We start from the raw sequence: 12971 nt of genomic DNA, 5'->3' as shown, positions 1-12971 counted from the left end.
TGCCATCAAACAATGACCTACCCTGCAACAATTGTGCAGGTGATGGCAGGTCTCCTGCTAGAGGGGTATTGCGGCAAAGCTGTCGGGAATTCCAAAAACATTTTCCATCTTCCTCTGCTTTAATCATCAACTGTTTAACAGTCTGAACTGACCGTTCGACCTGTCCGTTTGATCTAGGATATCCAGGTGAGGAAGTTACATGATCTATTGCAAATCGCTCGACAAATTGTTGGAATTCACATAAACTGTACTGCGGTCCATTATCTGATCGGATGATGTTTGGCCTTCCGTAATCTGCAAACTGTTTTTTGAATTCTTCTATTAGCGCTTTACTTGACAACTCACCCAAGTTTGTGACATTTACCCATTTGGAGTAGTAATCCACATTCAGCAAGTAGTGGCCACCATCTAACTGGAAAAGATCACTGCCTATGATTTGCCAAGGGTAATCTGGAATTTCACTGGGTATGAGAGGTGCACTATCCTGGGACTTCTCATGAGCTTTGCATACGCTACATGAAATGATCTTGTCTTCTATTCTTTGGTTCATGCCAGGCCAAAACACAGCTACTCTTGCACGCTGCTGCATTTTTGTAATACCCAAATGACTAGCATGCAGCTGATAAAGTACCTCCTGTTGCTTTTCATAAGGGACCACAAGCCGGCTACCATAAAACAGCAAATCATTGCAATCACTGATTTCACTCTGAAATTTCCAGTAAGGTTTAGCCAATGCATGACACAATCGCTTCTGGTTTGGCCAGCCTGTCTTGGTATAGTGCATTACTATTTTCAATGTATCATCACTAGCAGTAGCTTCTTTGTAAGCATCAACATCAGTTGCATCACGAACTCTGAGCGCACAGATTTGAGGCATAGGATCATCTAAATTCAAGTCTACTTCATGCGTTTTTGCCTTGCAAGACCTTGAGAGGTAATCTGATACAAACATTTGCTTGCTTGGTACATGTACTACTTGGTATTGGTAGTGCTGAATTTGCATGCGCATTCGTTGAAGTCTGGGTGTTAAGTCACTGAGGGGTTTCCTGCTAATTTTAACTAAAGGCTGATGATCAGATTCGACAATCACTTCTCGCCCATATACATACTGATGGAAACGTGTAAGCCTGAAATGAATGGCTAGCATTTCTTTTTCCACTTGAGCATACAAACATTGTGTCGAAGTTAGCGATTGTGCTGCAAATTCTATTGGCTGTCCCTTTTGCATGAGTACTGCATCTAAACTATGCGAGCTTGCATCTACATTCACAGTTACATCAACTTTAGGATCATAGAGTGCCAATACTGGTGCGTTTGTGACCAAACTTTTCACCTTTTGAAATGCTTGCTCCTAAGCAGACTCCCAACAAAAATCCACCCCATCTTTACCCAATTGTCGTAAGGGATTTGTGCACTGTGACAAATTTGGACAAAACTTAGCCAGGTACGTCACCAAACCAAGAAATGAACGAATTTCTGACTTATTGCTGGGCGTCTTAGCATTCTGTATTGCTCGAACTTTGTCTGGAAATGGCCGGATACCATCTTTGGACAAAATATTACCCAAGAATTTCACACTTTGAGCCCTAAACTGACATTTCTTTGCATTTAATTTCAAACCAGCTGCTCGGAATCGAGTGAGAACTTCTTTAAGTCTCTCATCATGCTCTTTTTCTGTAGTGCCATGTATCAATACATCATCAATGTATACTTCCACCCCTGGTATATCCCCTACTATGTCCACCATAGTCCTATGAAAGAACTCCGGTGCGGATATGAGACTAAATGGCAAACGTAGGTACCTAAAGCGACCAAAAGGTGTCATGAATGTTGTTAGTTTGGAGGACTGTTCATCAATTGGTATTTGGTTTAATCCTGGTTGTGCGTCCAAAGTAGTATAAATTATGGAGCCAGATAACCTTGCGTATATGTCACTGATAGTTGGTAAAACATATCTGTCTCTGATAGTCACTGCATTGAGCTGTTGTGGGTCAAGACATATCCGGAGTGATCCATCAGGTTTTAGGACTGACACTATTTGATTGACCCATTCACTTGGTTCTTTACATTCAGCAATGATTCCCAATGACACCAATCGCTCTAACTCAGATTTCAGTTTGGCTTTGAGTGCATGCGATACCGACCTTGGTGGGCAAGAATATGGCTCTGCATTTGGTTTGAGTATAATACTATGTGTAATGTTCAACTTAACAAAACCTTCAAAGACATCTGGGAACTGACCGGCTATCCTACACTTACCTTTACTACCTACAGTATCAGAATTTACTGAACCTACCACAGAGACACTAAGAAGGCCCAGTCGTTTTATGGACGGCAATCCAATCAAAGTATGTGCTGTTCGTTCCCCTTTCAGTATGTGAAAGCTAAGAGAATGCTTTTGTCCCTTGTATGATACCTCCATCTCACTCACACCTACAACAGGCAGAACATGTCCCGAGTAGGCAGTCAACCTCGTGCGATTAGGATTAATCACAGAATTTGGGCAACCCGTTGAAGTTCATTAGATGTGATAATATTTGCCTGAGCACCAGTGTCTATTTTCGCTTTTAACACCTGACCATTCACAACAAGATCTTCCAACCATTCATTAGTGATACTAAAAACATGAGTAATAATAGCAGAATCAAACCTATCAACATAAATGGTTTTAGTGTCATTGCTAACAGCATCGGCATGTAAGTTTGGTGTATGAATGAAGAAATCCGAGTCTTCACTTTTAGCTGTATCATTCGCGGTTACCTCGGCAGCCTGAGCTCTGCTCTGCTTACACACACGTTCGAAGTCATTAGCTTTGGAGCATTTGTTGCACTTCTTTCCAAAAGCTGGACATGAACGTGGCGGATGAGAACCTCCACAATATTTGCAGTCCCATATCATGCGTGTTTGTTTCTGATTACTTTTAGCAGTACCGGTTAATTTAACTGCAGCCACTTTCGTTTCGAGTTGCATTTGTTTCACTATTGCCTCTTTAGCGCGCATCTTAGATATAACAGCATCTAGTGTTACGTCTTCACCAAGCTGTAGCTCAGAACTAAGCAAAGTATCAAACATACCAAAGAGTAGTCGGTCCTTGACCATATCATTTTGTGTCAATCCTGCATCAAATTGACACTTAACTGCCAAAGTGTGAACGATGTGAATGTACTCTTCAGCCGACTCATCAGCACTCTGCTTACGGTTGTAAAACTGTGTCCTGTAATTGAGAACATTTCTGCGTGGCTGAAAGTAAGCAGTGAAGGCATCCACTAATGCTTTAAATGTTCTGTCCGCTTCATCTCCCGTAAATTGCAGCTGTGCCTATACATCCTCACTTTCCGGACCCATTATATAGAGCAAAGAATCGATCTGCACTGCATTAGACTGTTCTGCTAAGCCACCAATGTTCCTAAACCGCTGAAACCTTTTTAACCACTCTGTCCACTGCGTGGAGGCATTAACAAAATCCAAATGTCTAGGAGTGTCAACTTTTATCCTCAACGGCGGGGGGCGTGCAGCATCGGCCTCCGCCATTCCGATATGATACTAGCCGCAATCTTCTTTAATATTCCCGTCGAAATGAAGTCAATTCACAGTGCAGATAACAAAAACGGCAAATGCGTGGTTCAAAGTCCTGACACCATGTTATATCATTTATGTAATAAGATGCATGTAAGTCCAGCTTTATTTGCAACAGACAAGTGACTGAAAAAATAATATCAAGATGGCGACTCCCTGGCGGAAACCTAGCCTGGGAAACCAATAATAGATACATAAACAAGACTAACTAATATAACAACATTGACGCGATAGCAAAACACCGACAATATAGTATAACCCTGCGGATAAAGTATGTTGTTGAACATTCATAACTACTGAAAATTGGTTACAATATTAATTAAACACATACATGTAGTCTCACAGACAACAGGTGCAGATGCTTCTTGGGATACATGGCTCGCACGTAGCTAGCTGTAATTTTGGAAGTGCAAAAGCGCAGTAATAAAAGATAATGAGCTCGCGATTATGTACCCTTAGTTCCATAACAGTTTTGCGAACATAACAGTTGGCGAACATAACATGTTTGCCCAACGCATCGTGTCATACCACCGCAAAGTCTATATTGCTATTTTTGGAAACTATTAGACGAAACTCAAGTTGTAATTGCTCGCAGCTGTGTTTATTTACTACATCAGATGTCAATTATGAATTATGAATGACAAGTTCCAAGTGGGTAGGTAAATAAATTTCCGGTAGGTTTTGAGTCACACTATTTTATCAGTAGCAATGTCTACCGTGTACGGGGAGCGAGGGAGGACATTCCTCTAGTAAGATTTACGTCTATGTTCTGATAAAGCACTCAAAGAAAATAATCTATTATGATGATCAGCAAATACATGTGTATGTCCTGTATTATTTTTTTTCGAACGAGTTCTCGACAAATAAGCTATTACAAGCGACTCCATTTGAGCTTTTTACGACAAATGCGCTGACGGCCCCGTTGAAACCTACAAATATTCGCCACGCGTCTGCCATTCCAAACCAACTATGAAGAACACTATCACAAGTTATGAGGGCCAGTAGTTAATACGTACTAATACTTTTTAACTGGCATCTATTTGTATAAATATAACTATACACAAGTTTAGGCTCAACAGTAAGTAAGTATAAGTTTACCAGTACGATGACAGCCCAAACTAATTTGATTGGAATTGGAGAATCCTAGGTACAATGTAAAAAGAAACATTGCTTCATCATTGTAAGCCTAGTTGGTTGCTCTAGGTTTCGAATAATTTTGTTGGAATACCATTTTTGAACAGTCTAAAAAAGAGCAGATTGCACAACTTAGTAAATAGAGTAAACCTAATAAAATAGTTCGTGGGGATGGGATAAAGATTTAAATTAGCCAATTATTTTAACAGCTCTAGTTGAGGCAAAAATAACTTGTATTCATATTTTGTTATATTTATTTTTTTTAATTTAATTTATATACTAGAAATTCCCCTGTCATACAGCCACAGACCTGCCAACCCAAGAGTGGGGCAATGTATGAGATTTGGGGCAATTGATGTATCAATGATAGTATATATAAAATTGTGTACATTGAGGCAAGAATCTCGCACATTTTCATTTTTTCTTTGGGGTGATTGCGTGAGTCTCACGCCCAATGCGTGAGAGTTGGCAGGTATGTACAGCCAACTACCAAAGTGATAATTGAAAAAGAAAGGGTACTACCGGTTGAGAAATGCAATATTAGCAGTCGAATGGCACTGCAGTGCAATAAGAGAACTGCAATGGTAGCTGTAATGTACTGGGTGTTATTATATACAACAAACAGCAATAATGAAAGGAAAAAGTTATGTTTATATCTCTCCCCTGCAATGGGAGAAATGCAATATTAGAAGTAAAATGGCATGCCGCTGTGTAATATACACAGGCGGGGGGAGGCTGTATATCATTGCTTATAGCAACCAATACTAAAAAGTTGTGATATTCATCTAGATTTCTGCATTTATATCTATAAAATAATGTTGAATTCAAAAATCTAAACAGATTTTAGCTTGTTGTCATAGAAATAGATGTATATCTATAAGAAAATGTAGGCCGATTACTTAAGTTTGATATTAAATACGGCTTAGCAGTACCGCAATATTGGCCACAGCCGCAGTGTCATCAACAAAATATTTAGAAAAATAATTACAGTAACATTTTGCACACCATCGGTCACTATAGGCCTACTTCGATCTTGTAAATTCGAAAGGATATTCTTATAATTAAATATTATAATAATCCTATAAAACCGAATAACTATTCTTATAATTAAATATTGTAATAATCTTATAAGAATGGTTAAAAAATATCATTGTCATTTTCATTACTTTCACTGCTTTGGACATCAATTGGAATACCAAAGTACTCATTATCACTGTCCAAAATGTCAGAGTCCAGTAGAATCGGCAAAAAAAAAACCATTACTTTTCAGTACTTCTGCATTGATTACAGAAACCTTCGGCAATTGGACAATGCCATAGACTGGTGAAATGTGCATGTCTTTTTGGTGAAATGCGCACAACTTAATGGTGCTACTCTTTGTTACACGGCCTTATCAGCATTTTGTTGGCCAGTCTAAATTTTGATTAAAAAACCTAGTCAAGTTTTTATCGCGAGTTTAGGCCAAATTAATCTATCTATTTATGTATAATTCGATCAGATGGGTTAGTTTTAAGATATTGCAGAGACTTTTCCAAGACTTGGTAACATATTTAAATATGTTTATATGTGTTTTGTGTCATTATTAATCATTATACTTGAACGACTCTACACAAAAATGGTTTAAATTTTTGATTTGATTATTGTACAAGGGTTTGATAACGGCCATGGACGGATAGTTTTTCGGGAGTTGTGTGCGCATATGCATTTATCATGAAGCTTCCAAACATTCGTTTTTTTCGCTCGTGTTTGGTTGTGGAATAATTGACAAGGTTTAAAGATGGAGAAAAAAATAAATATATTGTATTCATTGAAAAATTTATTATTTTTTCATAAGACAAACAAGACAAAACAGGACACTAAACGTCAAAACAAGTGAATTACCTACACCAAATTACTTTTACTAGAAATGTAATGTCCCACAGCGGGTTATAGTAAAACATTAAATGTTGGGCAAGAAACTTTGGGGATAAGTGAATCAAAGGCTATGCTATCATTTTCCCACGACCAAACAAGAGTGAAACGATTGATTGGGAGAATTATTATAAATGCACATGTGCACACAACTCCCAAAAAATTATCCGTTGACGGCCGTCACCAAACCCTTGCAACGAAATCCTATCAACAAATTTAACTATCTTTCAGTAAAGTCGTTTAAGTATAATAATGATACAAAACGCATATAAACCTATTTAAATATGTTACCAAGCCTTTTAAAGGTTGACGCAAATTTCTAAAACTAACCCATCTGATGGGATTATACATAAATAGACCGATTTATTAGGACGAAAATCGTCACAAAACGCTTGGAAAGCTTCGTTTAATAAAAGTTAAGACCGGAAATTGAAACGCCGAGCGACCGAGAATAGAACGATAAAGTCTTGCCACAAATCGCCACAAAACGCTTGAACAGCTTGGTTTATTAATAGTTTCGACCGACCTACGAAACGCCAATAAAGCCGTGCGACAGATAGTAGAAATGTTTACTGTGTACTGTTTGTCTACTGTTTGAGGCGTAGACCGATTTACTGGTACGAAAATGTGATACACAGTTTATCAGCCTACGTTTTTGTCCAATTACCAAAGGTTTTTCAAATTATCTAGAACATCAGCAAGATTTCTTTACATCTTATCTACAAGGTAGGGCATTACTACAACGCCCTTTTATGACAAGAATATTTCTTTATTTCACTCCAGTTTGCATAAAACTTCCAGACGCGTAAATGCCAACGCTTGCTCTCTGTTACATATCGCTGTCAAAACCATTCTACATTCATCACAACACAACCAACTTTCAAACTGTATATTACACATCAGTTTGCCGTTTAACGTTTAATATTGCATTTCAGAGATATAATAAACATATTTCTTTATTATTGGCATTGTTGTTGTTAGTTAAATTACGTACAGTAGGTTAGGTCTACAGCTTGAATTAATATTTATTTTCTTATTGTAAAACATAAGTTTGAGATAATTAAATATTTACTTTATTAATATTTATTTCTGTTACATATCGCCGTCAAAACAGTTCTACATTCAACATAACCAACTTTCAAACTGTATATTACAATATGTTTTACTTTTAACATTGCATTTCAGATATATAATAAACATATTTGATTATTGCTGTTGTTAGTTTAATTACTTACAGTAATTTAGGTCTACAGCTTGAAGTAATATTTATTTTAACCAACAACTAACTTTCAAATTGTATATTACACGGCAGCTTGCCATTTACTTTTAATATTGCATTTCAATATAATAAGAGATATAATAAACATATATCATTATTGCTGTTGTTATTTAAATTACATACAGTAGTTTAGGTCTACAGCTTGAATTAATATTTATTTTATTATTGTAAAACAAAAGTTTGAGATAGTTAATTATTTATTTTATTATTATTTATTTCTGTTACATTTCTGTTATTTCTGTTGCGCCTTTTTAGAGTCGTGCTCCCTCAAATCTATTTTATATCATCTCAAACAAGTCTCATTTACATTATACTCTGTCAATTCCTGCTGAGAACTACTTTTTCGACAACCAACAGTACCCTTTCTTTTTTTCATTAGTACTTTGGTCGTGGGCTGTATGACAGTGGAATTTCTAGTATTATTATTATCAGTTATTATTATGGTACAAATGCAGCTGTAGCCTGAGGTCTGTTACAGTTACAGCAGGTACAAGCTAAATTCCAAGCTGCTGTGACTAAAGATGAACACTTGAAGCTAAAGAACAACTTGATCCAAGTGATAGAGTTTAGTAATGGCATGAGGTCTTGTATTAATTTGAACCAATTGTATGAGGTTTTACAGTAAAGTTAACCAATAGCGAATAGTGGTTCATGGCTGTAACTACTATTAGGAGGTCTTACAATATTGCCAAGACTTTGTAATTAGGTAGCCAAACTTCAGAAGATTTTTCATTCAGTAGTAGTCTTTTTACACTGTGGTCACACTATACACTCTATACTCTAGCTGCAGTTGTTTTTCCTTTTCCCATCTAGTAATTGTCTTTCCGTTGATAGGGCTTAGTTTTCTATAAATAAATATTCGAGGGAGATAGTGTGGCTGAGAGAGAGTATGGGAGAGAGAGAGAGAGATGAAGAGAGAGAGTGTGGGAAAGAGAATGTGCAGGAGAGAGTGTGCGGGAGAGAGAGTGTTTGGAAGAGAGGAAATGAGAGAAAGACGAAAAGGTAGAGAGAAACGGGAGACAGAGCGTGGAAAGGAGAGGAAGGGAAAGAGGGAGAGAGAGTAAGCGGGAGAGAAGGAGTGGGAAAGAGATGGAGAAAGAGGGAGCCGAAGTGAGAGAGCGAGCGGGAGAGAGGGGGAACAGAAGAGCGGGAGAGAGTCAGAGAGAGGCGGAGAGGAGGGCGTGAAAAAGAGAGAGTTGAATAAATAATAGTCAAAACATTAATCAAGAAATAAAGATTAGGTCGTGACAAAAAGTGAACAGACAGACAACAGACAATAATTCTATAGATAAGGTAAAGATGAACTGCATCTATTGCCAGGAAGCTAAATATCAGACACAGGCGCTTAGCCAAATACTCCGATGATGACTTCTGGTACTATAGCTGACACTCATGATGACGTCTTTCTACAAGTTCTCAATAGCAGCCCTCAAAATACGACAAAGGCGGTAAAGAGGCATGATATCATTCCTTCAGATAATCAGCCAGGTAAGTAGTGAAGTGTTTCTAAAAGGTATTAAAGTAAACAAGGGAAAATATAAAGTCTGAGATGGTCACTCAACCCTTTCACTGCCAACTATGTAAAAATTCGGGTATCTGCCAAGTGCCAGCCATTTTGCCGAAAACTGCCGATACTGCTTTGTGATATGTAAACAGTAGTTTTCCCAATTTCAATCTCTATCTAGAACATTTTTGTTCCATATTTTAATTTGCCAACGTTTTAACCAGCATTGCTATGCAAAATTCATTGGATATATAATTTGTGCGATGATAAAGCTATGTGAAGCTATGATCGATGCAAAGCTAAAACGATCTTCCATGTTTCTTACTCTTACAAAACTATTACTTTCACCACTCTCAGAGACAGCGCTGCTGCTTTAATTATCTGTATATTAACGAAAATATGAATCTGAATTGGCTATAATGTCATCAACATAACTAATTAAATGTTTTCTGACTCGGGTGCGGTAATTAATGACCTCACACAAAAAACACATTCGTTTTTAAAATATAAATTCTCAAACAAAAGTTTAAAATTGCTTTGTTTTTTAAGCTAATTTTATAGACAAATCTTCAGACAACACTGTAAAGTTCATAAAAGTCTTAAAAAATGTGGGTTATGTTGTCAACGAACAATAAAATTAGGTAACTACTTAATTGCTGGAAAAGTCGCAATAATGCGTCTACGGCAGTCGTACCACAAAAACGCATTTATGCACCTACGGCAGTGAAAGAGTAAATGACTGGCTCACTAACAATGACTCAGGGTTATGAGACTAAATATGCTTGTAATATATCGGAAGGCATGAAGCATATACATACAAAGTTTGGCTGAAATCAGTCAAACTTCATAATCATATGCTACGTGCTTTCGAGTGTGGAGAACAAGGAAACTCATGGTGTCTGGGCAGACCAACGAACACACACTCAATGAAAAAGTTGGGTTTGTTAATATAATACTAGATACTATATTAATATAGATATTAATCTTTTTTTACTAAGATAAGAGTCGTGTCTGCCTCCCTGCAACCACGGTTGCTGGCTGTGAAAAAACATTGCAGCTTATGGGATTTGAACTCCTCACATTTCGCTCGACAGCTCATCACACTTTCAAATGACCAAATCTGCCTTCTAAAAAATTGGAATAAATGTGCACACACTTGTTCTCTGCACTTTATTGGAACACCAGACAATCTCTCACAGCACCCTGGACCACCAAAGCGCTAGTGTAGGTAATATGACGGAATTTCATGTTTAAAATGGGAACGCTACAATTTAACAAGTGAAAACACAAGCATTTACATCCACCTTTGTTAGACACTAGTAGCAGTTTCTCTCAAACACTTCCTTGGTTAGCCGTTATTTTCAGTGTTTTAATCATCAACTGCTGGTGTTGTTAAGTTAAACACTCCATTGCCCGCAATCACTTCATAGTTGTGTTCTCTTAAATATGGAGCTAGTTTTAAGAATTATAAAGTACTGAGTTGATTAATATAGCTGACTAACACTTGCCAGCTAGCTCTAAGGCTAAAGAGCCAAGTCACTTTGTTAATTCCATTATAGTTTTTTGATAAAAACTTTTCTATATCTTATAGTACAGTGTATAGGTTACACATTCAGTATGCGGTGCATGTTATTTCGATCTTAAAGGGGAGTTAAATACAAGCAAACTAGGATAACTCAAACTTCACAGGACCGAACAGTAATATTCTAAAATGATAACAACCGTATCGGTAGTCATTGGGCAAAAAGCTGTTCGAGTTAACCAAGTTGAGGTTGAGTTATCTAAAGCAATTTATCATTGCGAGGGAACAGATCAAACAAAACCATTCGAGTTAACTATGTGTTTGAGCTATCCGAAGACAAGTCATCTGAGTTTGACTGTATGTCATCTACATATGTAATCCCAAAAGAATTATCTATTATTTAAAGTATGCCATTTTCTGTTGTGGTCTTAGTTTTAGCTGTTCTTATCAGCGTAGTCTCTATGAGTCATATTTGGTTGTTCTCAGTCTAGAACAACCGAATATGACTAGAAAAACTAGAACAGCAGTCTAGTCCCAGTTGTCTTCTCCAGACACTGTATACTTTGCTATACTCTAGGAAAAAAAGCCAAGTCATGCCGTTCTCTAAAGCTGCCTCTCATATTCTAGGGCACCTTTTGGTTGCTTCAAACACCGTCTCATATGCTTGTGTCTCATATTTCTCGTATGTTGGATACTCGTATGTTAATATATGACTGTATTGATAATACTCATCATAATAATCTACCTACTACTAACTATTCTCTTAGAATCTATAATTTTTATTAATCAATCACCAACTGTTAATTTTCAAAAGATGATTTTCAACTAACTCCTCTAATTTAGCCTGTGTACCATAAACCTAGAGAAGACAAGTGTACTCGATACCAGATAGTAAAGTACTTGAGGCTGTAGCTAGGAGGCTAGTAGCACTAGTATTACTTGTGCTAGTACCTCCACCTCTGCAATGTGGATAGTAACTATTGGCTATTTTGTTAGCTCATATTGATTGGTATTTAGTGTATAGGATGTTTGTATACTAAGGCTAGGAAATGAGTGGATGTATGTTACCTAATTCATATCTTAATAAGGTTCAATATTTCCTGTGTGCTTAAAGGCATTGCTACATGCCAGACAAAATGTGTCTTTTCTGTAGCCAACCTTTGGAGACGCATTTAGAGTGGAATAGACTTGGAGCTTTATGGAAGAATGCCAATGGACCAATTGAGGTCAATCGCAACATGCCAATTGACCTAATTAGCCACAAGTCAATAGAGATAGATACAATGGCAGGTGCGGTACCTGGCTTGAGAAGGCTGGATTGTGTCTGACACCTTGAGAAGTCGTCAGACACAATCACTAGTATTACATGCTACACATTTTTGAGCTTCAAAATAATGGTTTTGTTCAAAGATTTACATGGTTTGCATGATTTACAGCTTTGCATGATACATGGTTTGCAGTGGTGGTCGCACAACTCCCAATTGTTTGTAGCTGACGAGTTCACGCGCTACAACAAAATTGTCCGCGTTTTCTATATAGGCCTGTCGCGCTTTTAGCTACAGCGGGGCGCATGTTTTACATCTCAGCTGACACTATCTATTCAGCTGAGATGTAAAACACAGTTAATTCACAATGACTACTTACAGCTGACACTATTAAATGCATTCAAGGTCAAATGTCAATCTCCCCTCTCAATTCACTTCTCATATTCATTTCACTTCAATTCATTTCTCTTCGGCCATCTATCGTTAACGAAAAGTTTAATACAACTGTTGTCGAGGTTTGCGATGACTAACTCTGCTGAGACTTTCATTAATTTTGTTATTTCAAATCATCTTCAAAGAATATCTTCGAGTAAACTTTAAACTAGGAGCGTTTTGTTTTTTTCTTTTTCAGTAGTTTAAATTTGGAGTAAACTTTAAATGCAATCAGAGTTTTATTATTAAAAATCTGTTATTTGACCATTTTATCTTTTATGATTATCTTTAAATTATTAAAAGTTCAAACGCAATGAAAAAGCAATTGGTACTATAACAAACTGCCCA

General features: G+C 37.2%; 1 protein-coding gene across 1 annotated transcript; it reads right to left on the bottom strand.

Moving 5' to 3' along the window:
• Nucleotides 1-2490: 2490 nt before the first annotated feature.
• LOC137401923 (uncharacterized) lies at nt 2491-3531 on the bottom strand. Its single transcript, XM_068088396.1, has 2 exons — nt 3325-3531; nt 2491-3240 (listed from the first exon to the last, which is right to left on the bottom strand). The coding sequence occupies exons 1-2, from the start codon at nt 3529-3531 to the stop codon at nt 2491-2493; spliced, it is 957 nt and encodes a 318-aa protein (XP_067944497.1).
• Nucleotides 3532-12971: the final 9440 nt, after the last annotated feature.

Source organism: Watersipora subatra, chromosome 8 (assembly GCF_963576615.1).
Source record: "Watersipora subatra chromosome 8, tzWatSuba1.1, whole genome shotgun sequence".
In the NCBI taxonomy this organism is placed as follows: domain Eukaryota; kingdom Metazoa; phylum Bryozoa; class Gymnolaemata; order Cheilostomatida; family Watersiporidae; genus Watersipora; species Watersipora subatra.
This window is presented reverse-complemented; position numbering and strand designations above follow the sequence as displayed.